Consider the following 21,105-nt stretch of genomic DNA (forward strand, 5'->3'; position numbering starts at 1 on the left):
CTGCTGAACGACCTCTTCTTGGATGGGCTCATGACTGGTCGTAATCATGGGCACGAGTCGGACCCCCTTCCAACAGATGACGAAGACATCTCTCTTCCACCGCCACTCTGTCTCTCCTCTTGCCAGATGTTGCCGGTGGCTAGCGAACCTCTTGAGGACATTTGGGGCCCCACGCACCAACCGAAGGGTACCACTGACTTGCACACCTGCTTCATACAGTTCCTGGGCCAGGGATACCGAGTTATGATAATTATCCATAAACAGGTGGTATCCCTGGTTACGGAAACGATCCACAAGACCGAAGACAGTCACGCAGCGTGGAGAAGACCCCGGAATACACAGAGAAGTCAACGACGTATCCAGTGTTGGATTCCATAATAAAAAATAACTTCACACCATATTTCTTTGGCTTCTTGGGGTTGTACACTGTTATGCTTAGATGTCCTTTGTATGGCACCATCCCCTCATCCAAAGAAAGGTTCTTGGAAGGAACCATGAGAAACTGGCACCGTTCACGAATGTACTCCAACACTGGGCGGACTAAGATGAGGTGATCTGGGTTATTCCGGGGTATGGCCCTTCAGTTGAAGGCGTTGAAATACCTGTCCAGTGCCAGGAAACTATCACGGGGCATAATGCCGGGCACATGGGGCGTGCCAAAAAAATTCCGCCTCCAATATTGCTTGACGCCAGCAGCAGGCATCATTCCAAAAAAATGTGGAGCCCCAAAAAATGCGCCATGTCCGTGAGGTTGCAGCGTCGCCATTGATACGACAACGTCGTCTGCAGTTCCTCACGGCAGTACCGAGCGTAATCCGCCGTCTCTGCAACGAGGTATTCCAGCAATTCCCGTGTAAGGAAGAGCTGAATGAACCCCAGTGCAGTGAGAGGCACAGGGACTGTCAGTCCAGTACTGCCGTGAATGGGTGCATGTTAGGTGGGGTGGGGTCCTCCAACCACCCCTCATCACTTTCGGACAAACGGCCTTCACCAAGGTTGCCGCTACGTTGCGACCTTCTCACGGGCCTGTGCTCGTGCTGCACGACACGCCGTCTTCCCCACCCCCACTGGCCCATCTCCCTCACTTTCACCATCACTTTCTGTCTCGTCCCCACCAGCCACAATCGGGCCTCCTCCTCCTCAGACTCTCCCTCACAAGCACTGAAACCACTGAACTTCCAATTCACTTTCATGCTCTGGCTCTCATATGGACATTGGGGGCAAATACTTGTCATCACTAACATCAGGCGTGATGTCCTCATCACTGGATGACCAACTGCCATCAAAATCAGGACTTCCACCTGCTCTCGATCGATTGAGCTCCAACAAGTAATCATCAATGTCCTTTTGTTGGAGGCCTCCCAAATGTTTACTGATGCCTCTCAGGGACACCCCAATGTTTCCTAGGGGTCGTAAAGGCACGGGATGTGGTCCTTGGTCCCTTGTCACACGGTCACTTTGAGCACAGCTCTTGAGAAGATGGATCACCTTGGGTGCTTGGTCCCTCTCCAGCATCCAAGTCTAAAACTTCGTCTCACACGCTCACTACCGACAGAGCAATGCGATGTTGACGGACATCTCTGCGTCGTCCTGTTGCCTCACAAATACGCCAAACACTTGCAAAGTTCTGCAAAACACGGATGCGTCAAAAAATCGCTCTCGGACGATCAGTCACTGATGCTTTCTGGTGGGAGAAGAAAGGGAATTCCGCGCATGTGCATCTGGATGACGCTTGTAAACAAAACAACAGCTTGATCCATGAACTCCCAGCATCCCTCAAGGTGCGTGATTTAAAACCTTTCACAAACTAGGCCTATAATTATTTTTCTGTGAATATTTAAAAATAGCATTTTTAGTCGGCGTATTTTACATCCACTTGACACCCAACAGACAATTTTAGTCGACGTATGGTACGCCCAGTAGGCGTTAAAGGGTTAAGACATTTCCTGGCTGGGATTGCCTGACTGGGCTTTATCTCAAACTCCCATAACCACAACCTGACCTACCTAACCTTTAATAACATGGGGCCTTACTGAGCAGATCCCCAAATTGATCTTATAAATTGTTTTCCTTAGTTTTGCATCGAGTTTGAATTACTGAGTGACACCTATAAAGTTCTAAATTTCCTCTTGCAATAACTTTATATCCTAGATGGAATCCTCACTGTTGCTGATGTTGGGAGGCAGGAAAAATCGGACGGGGCTGGAAATATTGGGCAAAACTGTAGAATGAAATATAAACATGGGCAAAAAATGATTGCTTTCTTTTTAAGACATTTATTCATTCCTACCCTCTACAAACTGGAAATCTTTCATTTGTTGGTTATTGAACTCTGGCTCACCAGGTAGTCAGTCAGTGTGGAAATGGTAGGCAAAGTTTAGGATTCCCATTCTTAGGTGACCTGACTAATAACACTGCACTCTGTCTTTCAACCCTAGTTCAGGGTGAAGTCAGCTGAAGCTGGAATTTTCCTTCAATATGCAGTGAATCTTTTTTTTGGCATGGATGAGTATTGCAAAGCCTGCTCCTCTTCAGAACCTTCAATAACTCCTGCTCTTCTGCTCCTGGATGTTCCCTTCTGTCCAGTGCTTGGACTGTTCCTGGGTCTCCCCTAGGCTGTCTAGTCCGTTAGGGAGAAAAATCTGCTGTGCTCTTGACAGACGGGAACAATCCCTTTCGATCCAGGTTCCCACAAGGTGGGGTTCCCATGGTGTCTGACAAAGGGCAAAGTTAATAGATGGTGGCCTTCTTGGGTCCCTATTAGTCCTTTGGGATCATTTGGATTGCTGTTCAAGTCCCTTGTTACTGCCTCTTAGTCAGGATTGATGCCTCCACTCCCATTTGATGGTCAAGAAAGAAAAGGTGGCTGTGCAAAGCAGAGGTCAGAAGATGAAAGAGAAAGGCTCAATGGAAATCATAGGATGCCAGTCTTCTTTTCGAAGAGACCTCCTCCATTTTTACAGATGGTGATGAATTTGGATCTGACTGGTGTTGACCAAAAATAGCACAGTACAGTTTCAATCCTGCCCGTGCCATTTGTTTAATTTTTTCATCGGGAGTTTAGATAGATAAAATCACTGTTGGCTGCTCATGAGAGTTTTTGACTCTTAAGTAAAATAAGGAGTCTGTATGTATAAATATAAAATGTGAATCAATAGTTTGACATCTCTAAAATCACTGTTTCAGGAGTTGTTTCAATAACCTTTGTTAGTTCTTATGTCCAGTGGACAACTTTTGGGATATTCTTTTCTCTTGATTTAATGTTCAACGTCTGGTCCCCTCATGAATTCCCTCCTCATTCTGTCGTAGCTTTCTTCTATTTTCTTTGATTCTGTACTCCTTTCAGAGGTCCCCCGCCCATGAAAGTCTGTTATTTTTCTAATCATCAGTTTTAAGACTGTCGGTGATTCTGTAGCTGATCATTCCCAGATCTAGCCATCAAATTTTCCAGCTCTTCCAGTTGAATTTTTTTCTGATGAATTTTTGTCAATTTTTCTATAAATTTTCTGTTAGAAATTCAGTTTTGCCGCAGATATAAAGTGTTGCTGTAGTATCAGCAGATAAAGCCTTTGGAGGCATTGTAATAGTTCATTGCGCGTCTCTTTCCATCAGCAGGTTATATTCCAAGTCTTATATGATATTTTTTTGAAAGGGATAAGGTTTTTCAGATTGCTCCTGGAGAATGGTTTCTGGTATCAGTGTCTTTGCATTTTGCATTAAAAAATTAATTTCCTCATGTTAATGAAGGCTGCATTCTTGACAGAAATTTTCGTTTGGGACTCAACATCGGAACGTTTATTGGTAATGTATAAAGTAAAGACAATTGTTGATGAAAGTGTTTCAACTTGTTCCTGTAGGGCATGGAACTTGTCTCATTAGGTGCCAGGGAATGCAACGGGTGCAACAGTTGAAGGTTGGTCAGATGACATTTTTGTGGTAAAGGAAGGGCCAAGCTGGAAACATATGCAAGACTCTATTACCACAATTCCTAGGGCCAATGTCTTTAAAAAAGTTGAAACTTGAAAATTTTGAAGGCACTGATTGGGGCAGAATGTAGATTTGTACAGTGTCTGCAATTACAAAGCCCCTAACCGGCTTATGCGGAGGTATTACATACAGTCACTATTAACACATTGCCTTCTCATACTATGAGGAGGAGGATAATCACAGTGCGAAAAACTTTTTTGGTAAAAAAAATGCTCCTCCAACCATTTTTATCATAAAAATGTATTTATTCTAAAAATACCATGAAAATAGGCAGTTATAAGCATTTTTAGAATGGTTTTTATCATAAAAAATGTATTTATTCACAAAAATACCATGAAAATAGTCAGTTATAAGCATTTTTAGAATGGTCTCTGGTGTCCTAACCATTAAAATACACAGTTATAAGTGTTTTTGAAAAGTTCAATATAAGTCGGATTTTCAGTATTCCACCCCCTCATCAGTTGTGTGACCTAACCTCTCAAATATGGGGGGTCCACTGTATATCAGTTGCCCTCCCTACCTCCCCACATTCAAAGTGGATGTAGTAGACTGACTGGCTATGGGTGTTTGTGCGTGGACGTTCCCCTGTGGTGTGTGGAAATAGATGGATAGAAACAGATATTCATGGAAAACCAAGTGCCCTCACCTTTGTTTCAATCTGTGGAACTACCGCTGGCACGGAGGTAAAAGCTATATAATGGAGAGGCAAATATTTATTTTTAAGTCTTAATTATTTATATTTTATGGTGGAATGTTGTCCGATTTCTTGCAGCAGATGAAATTTGCAGTGTCAAAGCACAAAAGCAGGTTTTTTGAATACCTATACTGCAGTTTGCTTGATAATCTAGTGACTTTAGGAGGTACAGTATTCAGTAGTATTTGACCCAGAAAAGCTAGACTGCAGTAGGTTCATGGAGTTTTTGACATTAGATTTTTCAACCTCAAGTTTTTCTTTTTATTTTTAAAGTACACTTTCTTAATTAAAATTTATTCAGGATGAATCTTATTACTGTTAAAGATAGCTTATACAGTATTTCCACACCTATAGGCAAAAGATATAAGCTATCTTAAATAATGACAATTTTCAAATAGTAAATTTTGTACATATAACTTACCTGGTAATTATATATATAGCTGTAGTCTCTGGCGTCACAGCAGAAAATTGAAAAATCGCGGCAGCGCTAATGAATGGTCATGTGATACCCTTCCCACCGCCCTCTACAGGTGAGTGAGAGGAACCATAACCCAAACTCTTCATATGTTTCTGCCGTGTGGTACCCTGACCCGGTGCAGCTTAGCAGAAAATTATAAGCTGATTCTTTCGTTGGACATTGTTGGTGATGTACAATTGTTTGATTTGAATCTTTGGCAGACATTGTTTGTGTAGCTTTTTCATCCCGCCTTCCTTATTTAGCATTATGTCGGACACTGGTCCCTCGGTGTATAGGTTTTGTAGCAAGGGCTGCAAAACTAGATTAGAAAAAAATTACCATTGACCCTCATTCTGTGTGTTAGGGTGTAGAGGACAGGTTTGTTAGGGTATCGTTAACCTGTGAAGAATGTAAGGATTTGTCAGGGAAGAATGGAAGATTTTAAATGCTTATCTGAGAAGGCTTCAAAAAGAGAGCTAGAAAAGCTTCAGCTAGGACTACCTCTTTATCCTCCCGTGATAGTCAGGATTTATCTTTTTTTAGGTTACTAACCCTGATATTCCTTCTAACAAATCTCCTATCCCAGACCCGTTATTCCCGAACCGATACCGTGGCCAGTCTTAAGATATAGATGGATGCGCGTTTTAGTGTGATGCTTGCTGCCATGGAGCGGATGAGTAAGTCTTTGGTAGTAAGAAGTGCAGTGTCTTGTGATAGTGCAGTGGAGGAGCTGGCTGTTCAGCCCACTCATTCTCCTAGGCCTGGGCCTCTGTCAAACTCCCCAGCACCAGGGAGGAGGCAAGTGGTAAAGCCCAAGGGAGGTGAGTGGGACCTGCCCCCGTGCAGTTGGCCTCAAGCAGTCCTGTTGTCGCTTCCCAGGATGCAGATGTTAGCCATAGAAAAGGCACATCAAGGAGGTGTATGTCTTGGTATGTCAGTGAGGATTAGCCTAAGAGAGGTTGGCGCCGTAAAGATGTCTCGAGACCATTCAAGAGGTCTAGGTTGGCATCTCCTTTGGCAGTTCCCAAGAAAAGAGTGGCGCTTCAAGATCAACCTCCTTCGTGTAGTTTTGGGAGGAGCCCGAATGTTTTCGCATTCCGTCGATTCGGAGGCGAGGCATGTGTTGGAAGCGCGGAGGCGCTTGTGTAAGAAGAGTCTGGTGTTGTCTTCGCCTGTTGTTGCTGCTTCTGGCGTGATTGCTGCATCTAGCGCCACGCGCCATGCGCCATCCTTCGTTTCGCCTGGCTCGCCGTGCCATACGCCACGCTACGATCCTCCTGGCGCCATGCGCCAGCGCCAAAAATTGTTTCTCCTGGTGACTCGTCAAGCTCCAACACCTGCGGTCACCGTGCCTGCGTTCAGTTCCGCATTCTCCTTCTTCCGCCTTGCCTCAAGATTTGTTTTTGGCGGAAATGAATAGGAAGCTTGATAGTATTCTCGGCTTTATGGAAAAAGTGATCCTTCCGTGAGCGAACTGCAAGTTGCCGATTTCAAGGATGCTCCTTCATCGAATGTGCGGCTTCCTACGAGCGATCCTGTGCTGCATTCTCCTCGGAAGACGAATCTTCCTCCATCTAGATCCTTGGCCCTTTCTCCGATTTCTGGTGGTGATGTTGCCGGAATTGAGGCGGAGGTACAACCAGAGAAAGAAAGCCTTTATCGAGCTATAAGCAACTGCTTCAGTATTTTCTGGAGAATTTTCCGGATTCCTTTTCACCAGTATCTCCAGCTTCTCCGAATCTCAATACGCTCGTGATAATAGGACAGACACTTCTGGCTACCAAATTAGTTCTTTCTATTTCGGCCAAGAAAAGGATTGAAGAAAATGGAGGAGTGGCTTGCAGAGAAGAGGGAACAAGGGAAGACTGTGTTTTGTTTTCCCCCTTGAAATTGTCGTCTCGTGGTGGTGGTTGGCACGAGACTGGAGAATCTTTCTCGTTGGGAGTAGCTGCCTCCTCCCAAGGAGATTTCTCTAGTTTGGTAGATTCGGCCAGGAGGTCGGCTCTTAATTCAGCCAAAGTATTCTTTTCCACATCGGAATTTGATCACCTCTGCAAGAATGCTTTTAAGATTTTTGAAGTTATAAGTTTCCTCGATTGGTGGTTGGAGCTCTTGGGAGGAAACTAAAAGCTTGCGCCCTTCAGGGCGATCAGTTACTTCCCTGTCCGGCGTGTTAGCTTGCATCGACAGGAGCATTAGAGATGCGGCTATGGAACTCTCTTCTGTGATTACGATGGGAATTCTCAAGAAACGTGAACTACGGTGTTCTTTCACCACTAAAGGAGTCTCTCGGTCCCAGAAGTCAGCTTTATTGTTCGCTCCTTTAGATAGGAAACATCTTTTCCGAGGAAATAGTATCTGAGATTGCTTCGACTCTTCAACAGAAGGCAACTCAAGACTTGCTGGCACAGTCCACCAAGAAGCCTAAACCGTTGCCTTCAACAGTTGCTCGCCCGACAACGTCGACGGATAAATCTCAAAGTCGGCCCTTTAGTGGAAGAGCCCTGCTAAATCGTTTCCCAGATCGAGAGGAGAGGTCGTTTTGTACCTAAAGCGATCAAACCCTCCGACAAGAAGTGAGAGCGCCTCCCCTTCATTCACCAGTAGGAGCCAGACTGTCAGCTTTCTGGACAGTCTGGGAAGAAAGGGAGCAGAACCTTGGACAGTCTCGGTTTTAAAGGAAGGCTATTCAGTTCCATTCTTGAAGGACCCTCCTTTGTCCAGGGAACCAGTGGTCTTAATGGCTTATTCTCTAGACTCAGAGAAATGTTGTGCTCTAGGGAAAGAGGTGTCAGCTTTGCTAGAGAAAGAAGCAATAGAGAAAGTTCTCCCCCTTTCTCCCCAGGATTTTACAATCGTCTCTTTGTAGTACCAAAGGCGTCAGGAGGCTGGAGGCCAGTTCTAGATGTGAGCGCTTTGAACCTGTTTGTCAAGAAGACAAAGTTTGTGATGGAAACCACTCAATCAATGCTGTCATCCCTTCTTCCAGGAGATTGGATGGTATCCATCGACCTCCAGGATGTCGTATTTCCACATCCCAATCCATCCTGCTTGAGGAAGTTCCTTCGCTTTGTGTTCAAAGGTGAAGTGTTTCAGTTCAGGGCAATGTGCCCGACCTCTCGACGGCCCCAGGTATTCACCAGAGTTTTGTCATCAGTGGCCCAAGTGGCTACATCTGTTGGGGATCAGAACAGCTTTTATTTAGATGATTGGCTCCTGCGTGCGAAGGGCATGAAGAAAAAGGTGTGTGAAGGATTTGGAAAAGACTCTTCATCTAACCAAAGAACTGGGGACTACTGGTAAATTGGCAGAAGTCACATCTGGTGCCATCTCAAGAATTAGTCTATTTGGGAGTTCAGATGAACTCAGTAGTTTTTCAGGCTTCTCTCTGTGGGTGGAGAGGGGTAGAGTGGTGCCTGTTGAAAGTGCGAGATTTTCTGAAGAAGACCCAGTGCTCGACCAACGAGTGGATGAGCCTTCTGGGAAGTTGTCTTCCATAGAACCGTTTGTGAGTTTGGGGAGACTACATCTAAGGCCCCTTCAGTTCTTTTTAAGAAAGTCTGGGACAGGAAGAAGAGCCGGACTTTCGTTTGTTTTTCAAATCTCAGAGGAGATAAAGGCAGACCTCAGTTGTTGGAACTCTCCAGAAAACTTCAGGAAGGAATTTCACTGTTCCCAAAGAACCCCAACCTCATCTTGTGTGCAGGCGCTTCAGATCTAGGATGGGGAGCCACGTTAGCAAGTTGGAAACAGCAGGCCGATGGAAGGAGAACAACCCATTGGCACATCAATCTGAAGGAATTAAAGGCCATTCATTTAGCCCTTTTAGAATTTTCGAAGGTGGTAAGGAACCAGGCAGTGATTGTCCAATCAGACAATACAACAGCTCTACATACATAAAAAGCAGGAGGGGACCCACTCGTTCTCGGTATACCTGGTAGCGAGAGATCTTCTGTTATGGGAAAAAGCAACCAAGCGACGTTGATGACAAGGTTCATTCAGGAAGCTCAATGTGAGGGCAGACAGGCTAAGCAGGAGCTTTCAAGTTCTCTCAACAGAGTGGATCTTAAATCAAGAAGTTTGCCTCCAACTGTGGAATCTATGGGGTTGTCCTCTCATAGATCTGTTTGCCACCAAGAAGACAACTCAACTGCCTCTTTATTGCTCTCCAGTGCCGGACGGGGGACAGTCTTCATGGATGCAATGCTGATGGACTGGTCAGGTCTGGACCTTTACGCCTTTCCTCCATTCAAGATGTTGAGAGCAGTTCTAACAAAAATGTTGTCCCACAAGGGCGTGCGAATGACACTGGTTGCTCCGTTTTGACCAGCAAGGGAATGGTTCCCGACTTGATAAGTCTTCGTAGACTTCCGAGGCTTTTACCACCCGTAGATCTACTCAGACAGCCTCACTTCGAGAAGATTTCACGGAGGTCCATCCGCTCTTCAGCTAACTGCGTTCAGACTGTCGAATGTTGCCTCAGAGCTAGAGGTTTTTGAGGAAGGTCTCTAGAGCCATCACTAGAGCTCGCAGACAGTCCTCCAACAGCAGTTTATCAAGCTAAGTGGTCAGTCTTCAGAGAGTGGTGTAGGAAGACTGGCACATCATCTTCTAAGACCACTTTAGAAGAGATGCAGACTTCCTCCTGTATCTGAGTGTGGATAGGAAGCTGTCTTAGATCTTGATCAAGGGCTACAGAGCAATGCTTTAGACAGTCTTTAGGCATAAGGGCCTGGATATTTCAAATGATAAGGACTTGTCAGATCTTATCAGATCGTTTGAAGCATCCAAGAATTCCACAGAGAGATTGGTTTCCTGGAATTTAGATGTGGTCTTGAAATGGCTTGTGGGCAGTAAGTTTGAGCCATTATCGTCTTGCTCTTTCAGAGACCTTCGAGGAAGACAATCTTCTTGGTAGCTTTGGCTACAGCAAGGAGAAGTCAGTGAGTTACATGCCCTAGATAAGAGAATTGGGTTTTCTAGGGGTAAGGCAGTCTGTTCTTCATTGTTGAGTTTTTGGCAAAGAATGAGACTCCGTCTAAGCCTTGGCCCCTTTCTTTTCGATCCCTGGTCTCTCAGTTTGGTGGGACCAGATGAAGAAGAAAGACTTTTATGCCCAGTAAGAGCATTAAAACTATATTTGAAAGGACTCAAGCAGTGAGAGGTCCCTCTCCTAATCTTTGGTGTTCTGTGAGGGATCCGGTAGGCCTCTTTCGAAGAATGCTCTTTCCTTCTTTATGAGAGACCTGATTGTTGAAGCTCATAACCAGGTAGAAGATGTGCAGCTTCAAATTTCTAAAGTTAAAGCACATGAGGTGAGAGCGGTCTCAACCTCTTTGGCATATAGGAGAATCTTTCCTTGGATTCAATTATTCAAGCTACATTTTGGAAATGTAGGTCAGTGTTCATGCATCTCATTATTTGAGAGAGATTGAGACAATATATGATGGATGCAGTACATTGGGACCGTTTGTGGTGACTGGCACGGTGTTGGGTAAGGGAATAAAGGAAGTCGATCCTTCCTTGTGATGCTTTCTCTTGCTTAAGGTTAGCGTTGTTGTTTTCTGGGATGTCTGGGGGTACATTGTGACTAGGAGTACCCAACAGTCTTACATATTGGCAGGTTATTATATTTTAAATTATGACACCCTTTTTCTATGTTTTTATTTTTTGTGTACTGCGCCTGGGCAGGGCATTTATTTGGTTGGTTATCATGCATAGTCCACGGTGAGCCCTCAACTGGCATGTAGCCCTCTAGCACTAACCCTCAGGTCTATATACCTAGTTGGTGCAAGTTGAGGATAGCAGATTAAGAGGCAGTATCCATCAAATCAGCTACCTCAACAGGTAAGGAACCATCATTGTGTTTTTATTTTCACAATTGTCTGAGACTTTTTCATATTAGCTGCCATGGCCCACCTCCATCAAGGTGCCAATCAGCTATATATATAATTACCAGGTAAGTTATATGTACAAAAATGTATTTTTATAATAAAAATGAGGTTTTGTACATACTTACCTGGTAATTATATAATCAAAGCTCACCCTCCTCCTCTCATGGGCAGGTATGGCATAAACATATGAAGAGTTTGGGTTATGGTTCCTCTCACTCACCTGTAGAGGCGGTGGGAAGGGTATCACGTGACCATTCATTAGTGCTGCGCGATTTTCAATTTTCTGCCATGACGTCAGAGACTATAGCTATTTATGTAATTACCAGGTAAGTATGTACAAAACCTCATTTTATTATAAAAATACATTTTTATTATGAAAATTTATATTTTGCAAATTTGCAACTTGCTTTGATATAAGGGTGGGATGTAAGCACAGTACTTAACACATTTGCATAGTATATTCATATAAGAAGTTGAAAGTACAGTACAGTATAGGATATTTCCAGATGCAATGGAATGCATTCCAATATGTGAGAACTGCTCTTTGTCATTTTGCCTATCATTGGCCATTGGCATGGCTTCTAATTTACTGGGTTGTTAATTTTCTGAAATTTAAATTTTCTTAATTTTGCGAGAGATCTTTGAATACAGTATAAATTTACACTCATTGCGAAAGATCTTTGAATACAGTATAAATTTACACTCCTGTGTAGTGGAAGGTTATGAAATCAATAAATGAAACAGGATAATGTTTTATGTAACTGGTGCCCTAGTTATTGAGGGTTTATGAAAAGTCCTTTGTGTGAAACAGGATATTTTTCATAGTTTAGACCACATGTTGATGAGTAATGAAATTGAATCTTGAGCATGAAATGGGGTGCTTGTTAAGAGTGTAGGACTAGGATGATGGTGAATAGTGGAATTGAATTCTTAGTGTGACTTAGTATGTTTTTTTAATTTGCACTATTAAACACCGCTAATATTGGCGTAAACTAGTATTTGTGACGTAAATTAAATACTATTTGCTTTTATATGGTTTTGAGTCTTTTTGAAGAGATGACACTACATTTAGCCTTCTTCCAGATTTTTAGTAAGAGTCTCCTACCTGGAAATATATAATGAAGAAGTTCGAGACTTGCTGCGACAAGACCAGTCGGTTCGCCTGGAAGTCAAAGAGCGGCCTGATATTGGTGTTTATGTTAAGGATTTGCTGACGCATGTGGTACATAATGCTGATGAAATGGACAAAATCATGACATTTGGAAATAAAAATCGTAAGTTTTTTCTGGTTACTTTTACGTTATTGGAAAGTTAGCTTATACTTTTGTGCCATTAGCTGCAATCTGCACTCACAATAAACAAAATAATGCGAGGATTGTCTCTGTAATCACATGTTTCTCACCAGGTGGCACTGGAATGCTTAGATTCTTGTCAGAATCCTTCATGCTCTGTCCTTTTGCATACAGTGAGAATCAGCAGTAATAATTTTGACTATTTCTGGCTGATTTTCTCCTATACAGTATTGTGCTTGTTTTCTGTTTTTGTGTTATGTCAAGTAAAAGCAGAAGTCTTTGGAGCTTTTGTTTAAAGCAAATGTTTTGGTTGTGCATGATGGCCACTTGTGTGTTAGCCCAGCTGTTGAAGCACAAGTGTGGTTTTTCTCCTCATTGCAAAGAAAATAAGTTATCTGATAAGAGGATGAATAATTTTGTGAAGTAACGGAACATGCAAGAGGCTGATAGATTGCGTAGCACTTATAAGCAAGTGCACATACCCATACATGCATGGATCGCCATGGTAAATGTAACGCCACTTATACCATAGAGAATAAGTAAAGCTTGTGGGTCTGGCACACAGATCAATCACTGTTTCACAACAACTATCAAACTGCTCTCAGTGAACTTATATTGAAAATATATTTTTGTACATGCAACTTACCCGTCAGATATATACTTAGCTATAGTCTCTGACGTTCCGACAGAAATTCAAATTTTGACACACGCACAGGTAGGTCAGGTGATCTACCATTCCCGCCACTGGGTGGCGGGAATAGGAACCATTCCCGCTTTCTAATCAGATTTCCTCTGTCGCTGGTTCCGCAACATCTGTTGTTGGTTCCTCCTGCTTGGATTTTCATTTTTAAACGTGAGGATTATTTTGGACTGACCTTTGGTGACGTATTGGATCTTTGGCTTGGCATACGCTTTTGTGGTTTGTTTTTGAATTTGGCTTTGAATTTTCTTTAAGAATGTTTGATCAGAATGTTGCACCTGTCTTTCGTGTGTGTTAGGTTAGAAATTGTAGGTGAGACTACCGAAAGCTTTGGTAGATCCTCACACTGTATGTATGATGTCAGGGGGAATGACTGCTGTATTGATAATACTTGTACTGAATGTGAGAATCTGACTGAACAAGAATGGAAGGCTTTGAGTGCTTATTATGACGAAGCTGGAGAAGGATAGAGCTAGGAAGGCTTCTTCTAGCAGCTCAGTAGGTCTCTCTCTAAGGAGGTATTTAGTAACCTAACATTCTTTCAGATTCTCCTGTCACTCCTTTGGTTTCAGCTCCTTCACCCTTCACGAACCTGTGGATTAGTCTTCTGGAGATGGCTGCCATGAAAGCCACGATCCGTGAGATGCAATTGCAGATGCGTGCAATGGAGAAAAAAAGGTAAAAAGTGATAGTGATGTGTGCAGTGTCCCCAGTGTAGTGGAGGGGGCGTCTGATCGGCTCCGCATCGCTCCTAGGCTAGACCTCTTCCAAACTCCCAGGACCAGTGGAGGAGGAATGTCGACAGCCGCAAAGGGGATGAAGAGCATTCCCAACGGTCAGGCGTCCCTTCGGCAGCTCCTGTTGTCGCTGCGTCCCAGGCTGCCTTGGATCGCCACAGAAAAGGGATCCTGAAAAGTGTTTTCTTCTGCTCTGACTCTTCTCCGAGCGGGTTGGAGTTCGGCTGAGGAGTCGCCCCTCTGAAGAGACCTGGAAGGCTCCTAGAGGAGACGTTTTGGATTCTAGCCCTGAGCGCTTCCCGAAGGTTCTCCGTTTGTCAAGAAGAGAGCTCAAGATCCCCCTCCTCTTCTTCAGGGTTCAGGAGTCCACTAAGCAGATCCTGGTTGGCCTCCAGGCTCAGTTATCTGCTCTTGCTGGCTCTTTGGCTAAGAGCTCTTCGTAGGAAGGATGTTTCTCTTCCCATCAAGTCCTCCAGAAACATCCTTCTCCCAGCAAGTCGCCGCTTCTCCTGTTTGCAGGCGCTCTCCTTTCCAGGCTAGCTGGTAGTTTTCTTCTTCTTGCAGGCGCTCTTTAAATGCCCTCCAGTGTAGGCGCTCTTCTCCCAGCAGGCGCTCTCTCCTTCTAGGCGCTCATCCTCGGAGATGGATAGCGCCTCTCCTTCCAGGCAGCGCCGTCCCCTCCACGGTCCTCTCCTTTGGACAGGCCTTCTCCTTCAAAGCTACTCTCACTGGGATCAGACTCCCTTCTTCTCGCAGCAAGGAAGCTCTCCTGCCAGCCGTTCTCGCCTGATAGGCACCCTCTCCCAGTCTCATCAGTGGACTCTCTCTCTGTCAGGCGCCAGACAGGTGGTAGGCGCTTTCTCCTGATCATCGCTCTTCAGTGGACAGGAGTGTTTCTCCTTCCAGGCTCTTCTTCTGATAAAATGCCCTCTTCTTCCAGCCTTCCTCCTCCTTCTGGCCTGGAAGTTTTCTCAGAGGAGGAATCCCCTAAGGATGGAGTTTTCTGATTATAAGAGGTTGACAGCTGTACTAGTTCAGGAGTTTGGAGATTCTCTTTGCCTGCTTCTCCTCCTTCTCCTGGATCTTTTATGGGACAGCACCAAGACAGCAAGATCCTCCTCTTTTGTGAAGATGCTGCCCACGATCTCAATGAAGAAAGCCTTTAAAGGCTTCGAGAGTGGATGCAGTCAAGAAGGATGCTGGCAAGACAGTTTCTCTTTGCCTCCTTCCAGACTTTTGGGAGAGCTGGAATGTGGTATGAGACCAAGGAGCCTATGGGGTTGGCTCTCCCCTCATCAGCTGGCTCGGACTTTTCTTCTGGTGGATTCTTCCAGAAGGTTTTCTCTTTCTTCAGCCAAGGCTTCTTGGGGACTGTGTGAACTGGACCATTTCCTCAAGGGCCTTTTTTTAGAGTTGTGGAGAAGTGTTCAACTTCATGGATTGGTCTCTTGGGGCCTTAGCCAAGAGGACTCTTAGAAGACCCTTCATCAGTATGGATGACCTCAGCAGCGTGTTGTCTTGCCTGGACAAAGCGGTGAGGACGGCTCTCATGGAGATCGCTTCCTTTTGGACTGGCCTGCTGAAGAAGAGAGATCCGTCTTCAGCTCTTTCCTCAAAATCTGTGTCTCCTCTCCAGAGGTCCTCCTCTTGTTTGCTCCTCTTTCTAGCCATCTTTTTCCCCAAAGAAACTGTCAAGGAGATTTCTCAATCCTTGTCTGAGAAAAGGCTTCCAAGATCTTTCTAGCACAATCAAAAGGGATGAGACCTGCAGCGCCCTTTTACAAAGAAGGAGAAGGCTCCTTTCAGGAGCCCTTTCGAGGTACCAGGTCTTTCAGGAGGCGTAGACCTGAGAGAAGAGGAAGGTCTTCAGGACTCCCGTCCAGGAAGTCCAAGTGAAGAATCAAGTCCTCCAGACGACAGTGGGTGCCAGACTGTTGAAGTTCGCGAGGTCTGGGCACAGAGAGGAGCGGACGACTGGTCCCTCTCTATTCTGAGAAAAGGTTACCTCATCCCCTTCAGGAAAAACCTCCTTGACATCAACTCCCAGGGAGTTATCGCCAGATACAGGGATCCCGTCAAGAAAGGCCTTCTTCTAGCTGTTGATCAAATGCTGGAAAAAGCAAGCCATAGAACCGTTCAAGATCTTCATTCCCCGGGTTTTACAATCGGCTTTTTCTGGTGCCAAAAATTCTGGGGTTGGAGACCAGTTCTGGATGTGAGCGCCCTGAACGCTTTTGTCATCAAAGAAGTTGTTCAACATGGAGACGACATCTTCAGTTCTTTCTGCTCTTCGTCAGGAGATTGGATGGTGTCCTGGACCTTCAGGATGCCTTTACTTCCACATTCCCATCCATCCCTCCTCAAGGAAGTTCCTCAGGTTCATGATTCAGGGGAAGAACCTTATCAGTTCAGGGCCCTGTGCTTGGACTTTCGACAGCCCCCAAGTGTTCACGGGCATTCTAAGGAATGTGGCACGCTGGTTACATTTAGAGGGAGTGAGGATCTCCTTGTATCTCGACGATTGGCTGATTCGGTCCAGTTCAAAGAACCGTTGTCTGGAGGACCTATCTCTCACCTTTAAACCTGACCCAGTCCCTAGGACTCTTAGTAAATCCTCGAGAAGTCCCAGATGATTCCTCAGCAGAGAATTGTCTACCTGGGGATTCTGATGGATTCTTGGGTTTTCTAGCATTTCCCATCCCTGGAAAGAAGAGAACGCTGCATGAAAAGGTGACAGTCTTTCTAAGAAAGACATTGTTCCGCGAGGGGAATGGATGAGTCTGCTGGGGACCATTTCCTCGCTGGAACAGTTCGTTTCTCTGGGAAGGCTTCACCTAAGACCTCTTCAGTTCTTCCTGAAAGAGAGTTGGGATCAGAAGTCCCAAGAGTTAACAGATTCCTTCCTTGATTTCATGACAAGGATAAAGAACATCTCCGTTGGTGGTTGGACCCTCAAAAGCTGGGTCAAGGACTGTCTCTTCAACCGTTACCGAGCCCTCGCCTAGTGTTGTTCTCAGAGGCATCGGAGTCGGGGATGGGGAGCAACACTAGGCTCGGAAGAAGTGTCAGGCACCTGGGAAGGGACCAGATGTCCTGGCACATCAACAAGAAAGAACTGGTCAGCTATCCATCTGGCACTCATCCAGTTCGAACTTCTAGTCAGGACAGGTGGTTCTGTCAACTCGGACAACACCACAGCCCTGGCTTATATCAGGAAGCAGGGAGGAACACATTCCTTCTCCCTTTATGACACAGCAAGGAACGTTGCTGTTGTGGGCGGAGGAGAGAAACATCAGACTCCTCACCAGGTTTGTTCAGGGGAAAGGAATGTGAGGGCAGACCTGCTCAGCAGGAAAGATCAAGTTCTTCCCACAGAGTGGACCTCCATTCAGAGGTTTGCGAAAAGGCTGTGGAGCCTGTGGGGAGACCCAATATCGACCTCTTTGCAACCCATTGGAACAAGAGGTGGAGAACTACTGCTCTCCTATCTCGGACCCCAGAGCAGTTGCAATAGACAGTCTTCTCCTAGATTGGACAAGTTAGACGGGTATGCTTTTCCCCCCTTCAAGATCTTGGGGAGTAGTGGTAAGAAAGTTTGCTCCTCGACAGGCACCAAATTGACCCTGATAGCTCCTTTTTGGCCATCTCAAGACTGGTTCACAGAGGTACTGGAATGGATGATGGATTTTCCCAGGTCGCTCCCCTCTCAGGAGCGATCTTCTCAAACAGCCCCACTTCAACAGATTCCACAAGAATCTCCCGCTCTCAACCTAACTGCCTTCAGACTACTCGAAGGTCTGGTTAGAGCGAAGGGTTTTTCTACGCACAAAGCTGCAAAGGCTATTGCCAGAGCCAGGAGATCTTCAACCTTGCGCCTCTACCAGTCGAAGTGGGAGGTCTTTAGAAGATGGTGCAGGACCAATAAGATATCCTCTTCCAGTACCTCTGTGACAAACATTGCTGGTTTCCTTATCTACCTGAGGGAACAATGTAACTGGCTGTTCCACCATTAAGGGATACAGGAGTATGTTATCTTCAGTTTTTAGACACAGAGATCTGAATATCTCTGAAAATAAAGACCTTCACGACCTCATAAGGTCTTTTTGAAACGTCTAAAAATAAGTCCCCTAGACCTCCCAGTTGGAATTTGGACGTGGTTTTGAAATTCCTGATGTCAAAAAGTTTGAACCTCCTCATCTGCTTCCTTCAGGGATCTGACCAGGAAGTCACTTTTCTCTTTTGCTCTTGCTTCAGCTAAGAGAATAAGTGAATTACAAGCCTTAGAAGGTAGAGTTGGTTTTAAAAGGACTCTGCGATTTGCTCCTTCAAACCATTCTTCTTAGCGAAGAATGAGAACCCTTCTAAACCATGGCCAAGAAGTTTTGAGGTCAAAGGACTTTCTCTTCAACAGGACAGGAGTTGGAGAGCACTCTCTGTCCAGTGAGAAGCCTTAAATTCTATCTAGATAGAAAGAAACAGCTGGGAGGAATACTGAAAGTCTTTGGTGCTCTGTCAAGGATCCTTCAAGAACTATTTCAAAGAATGCACAATCATTCTTTATCAGAGACGTCATCAAGGAGGCGCATCTTTCTTGTGAGGATGAGCACTTGAAGCTCCTAAGAGTTAATGCACATGAGGTGAGAGCCATTGCTACTTCTCTGGCTTTTCACAAGTCTTGGTCTCTCCAGTCTATTGTGGACTCTACTTACTGGAGATGTAATTCGGTGTTAAGCTTCTCATTATTTGAGAGATGTTAGTGTTACTTATGAGAAGTGCTTCTCTCTAGGAGCCTACATATCTTCGGATTCGATTCGCTGGGTCAAGGAGCTGAATCTAATCCTATTTAGTTTAGCTATGTTAGTTGTTTTTTTAATGCGTTTGATGTGTGTTTTTTTATGGTTGTTTTGGAAGAGAGTGTTGGAGTAAGCCCCTTTCATCTCATATCACTAACAAGGTTAGGCTTGGTCAGGTGGTCGGGATTGGTTGTTTAGCTCCTTGTAGTTTTTATTAATACTAGCTCTGTCATGTAAGAGGATAGCCCCATTGATATGATTCAGGTAAAGGCTCTGTCATGTAAGTGGGTCAGCCCCCATTGACACAATCCATAACAGGCTCTGTCATGTAAGTGGGTCATCCCCATTGACGATCCAGAAGGGCTGTCAGTCATAGATCACTTCCTCGCTGAAGCTCTTGAGGCAAGCAGACTCATAGACAGTATCCATGAAGTCTTCTGTCCAATCAGGTAAGAACCATGGTTTTTTGTTTATCCTACAACATATGTTGTTTCCTGTTTTTTAGTTATTAGCTGTCTCTTGCCCTCCTCCAAGGGTGCCAATCAGCTAAGTATATATCTGACGGGTAAGTTGCATGTACAAAAATGATATTTTTATGATAAAATAAAGTTTTGTACATACTTACCCAGCAGATATATACGACACGGTCTAACCCCAGCCTCCCCTCAGGAGACAGGTGGAAGAGAAAATCTGATTAGAAAACGGGAATGGTTCCTATTCCGCCACCCAGCGCGGGAATGGTAGATCACCTGACCTACCTGTTGCGTGTGCCGCTTGAAATTTGAATTTCTGTCAGGAACATCGGAGACTATAGCTAAGTATATATCTGCCGGGTAAGTATGTACAAAACTTTATTTTATCATAAAAATATCATTTACAAAAGGGATAACAAATTATATTACTGTGATGAGCAAATATAAGGCTGCTGTAGCATTCTATGAAAATGAAGGCTATGGTAGGAAGGCATCATATGATACTTCACGAAGTAAGAAAAAAAAAATCATAGCCGAAAAAGTTGTATGAGATGATCCAAACCAGTCTGTGAGTAGTCCATGATTCATTTGCTTTTGGGGGCATTCATGTAAAATTACCCTGTTGGACAAAGGATAACACAAGTCAGTAATTCTCTCTCTCTCTCTCTCTCTCTCTCTCTCTCTCTCTCTCTCTCTCTCTCTCTGTTGTTAGGAGATTATTCTATCATAGACTATATTCATAAAGATCTCGATTACTTTTAATGAAAACAAATTACTAAATTTCAATTGACAAGAGTAGACAGATAATTCTTTACACCAATATTTTATGAATAGGTCTATGTTTACTCTGCAATGTTAGGTTACCGTACAAAAATTTTTTGAAGACACTACAAGCACCATAACTGCAACAAAAACAAGAATAACCACAACAAGAACCACAATAAAATGGCTGAATATAAGATAGGCCTAAATCCAAACGTCATAAAGACATAGGACATTATAGGTCTATGTCATTTTTATGGTCCTGTTATTTCAAAAGGAGATAATGTCCTTAAGAAAATTCTCAGCAAATTTTATCCAGTATGACTCGTATAGCCTATCATACTGTAACTTAAAGTTAAACATAGGCATATTCTGGTTTTGTATAGTACAGTCACTGCTTGTCATCCCTCCAAATGTGTAAATGATTACAATGAAGTTGATTTTATGACTATTAAAATGTAGTAAAATTTCCTGAAATCATAGCTCTGAGAAAATCTTTGACTTAAATTTAGAATGGTGAACACGCTTGACAATATCAGACAGTAATTATCATTGTCCAGTGATTCAAGTGCGCCAATTTGAACACAGACGTTCCTTGTGTCACCTCCGTATTCAGGTGAACCTCATTTACAAAACATAACATTGCAGCATCGCAGAACACTCCTGACTTCATTCATATTTTCCTGTTTTTTTACCATTTTTAGGGAGATCTGTATTATGATTTTATTTCAGGGGATAATATAACGTTTCTTTTTGATTAATCAGCAGAACATATTTTAGTTCTGTAAAACAACCATTGCAAAATAAATGAAGATGAAAAGAACCACAGATTAACCAACTTTTCGAAACCATTGCCAACCAATCAGCTTCAAGGAATGGTCGTGACGTAATCAGTGGGTGGAGCTTAGCTGCAAAGCATGGTGGATTTTGCTATAGTTTAAGGTATACATTTGGTATTTGAACTTTCAAGATAGGCAGTTATAAGCATTTTTAGAGGGGTAAGGTGTTAACTATTCATAGATTTTAACTATTCAGAAAGAATTGTATTGGCCTCATCCTTAAACTGGTTCCAGTTTCTTTAGGGAAGCCATTTGTCTCAGCAGTGACAGCCATTAGGAATATTTAATACAATAAATCTCCCGTATTCGCAGGGGATGCATACCACCCCCCGTGAATACAGGGGGTTTACTGTATTAAATATTCCTAATGGCTGTCATTGCTGAGACAAATGGCTTCCCTAGAGAAACTGGAGCCAGTTTACTGATGAGGCTAATACATTTCTTTCTGAATAATTGAGGGAATAAAAAATCAACCAG

General features: G+C 44.0%; 1 protein-coding gene across 1 annotated transcript in view; it reads left to right on the top strand.

Annotated features, from left to right (window-relative positions):
• Nucleotides 1–21,105, top strand: part of LOC136833817 (kinesin-like protein KIF3A) — a 140,429-nt gene that overhangs the window by 41,039 nt on the left and 78,285 nt on the right. Inside the window, 1 exon segment of the mRNA XM_067096114.1 lies at nucleotides 12,116–12,306. Within this exon segment, the coding sequence (XP_066952215.1) occupies nucleotides 12,116–12,306 (191 nt within the window).

Source organism: Macrobrachium rosenbergii, chromosome 52 (assembly GCF_040412425.1).
Source record: "Macrobrachium rosenbergii isolate ZJJX-2024 chromosome 52, ASM4041242v1, whole genome shotgun sequence".
NCBI lineage: Eukaryota > Metazoa > Arthropoda > Malacostraca > Decapoda > Palaemonidae > Macrobrachium > Macrobrachium rosenbergii.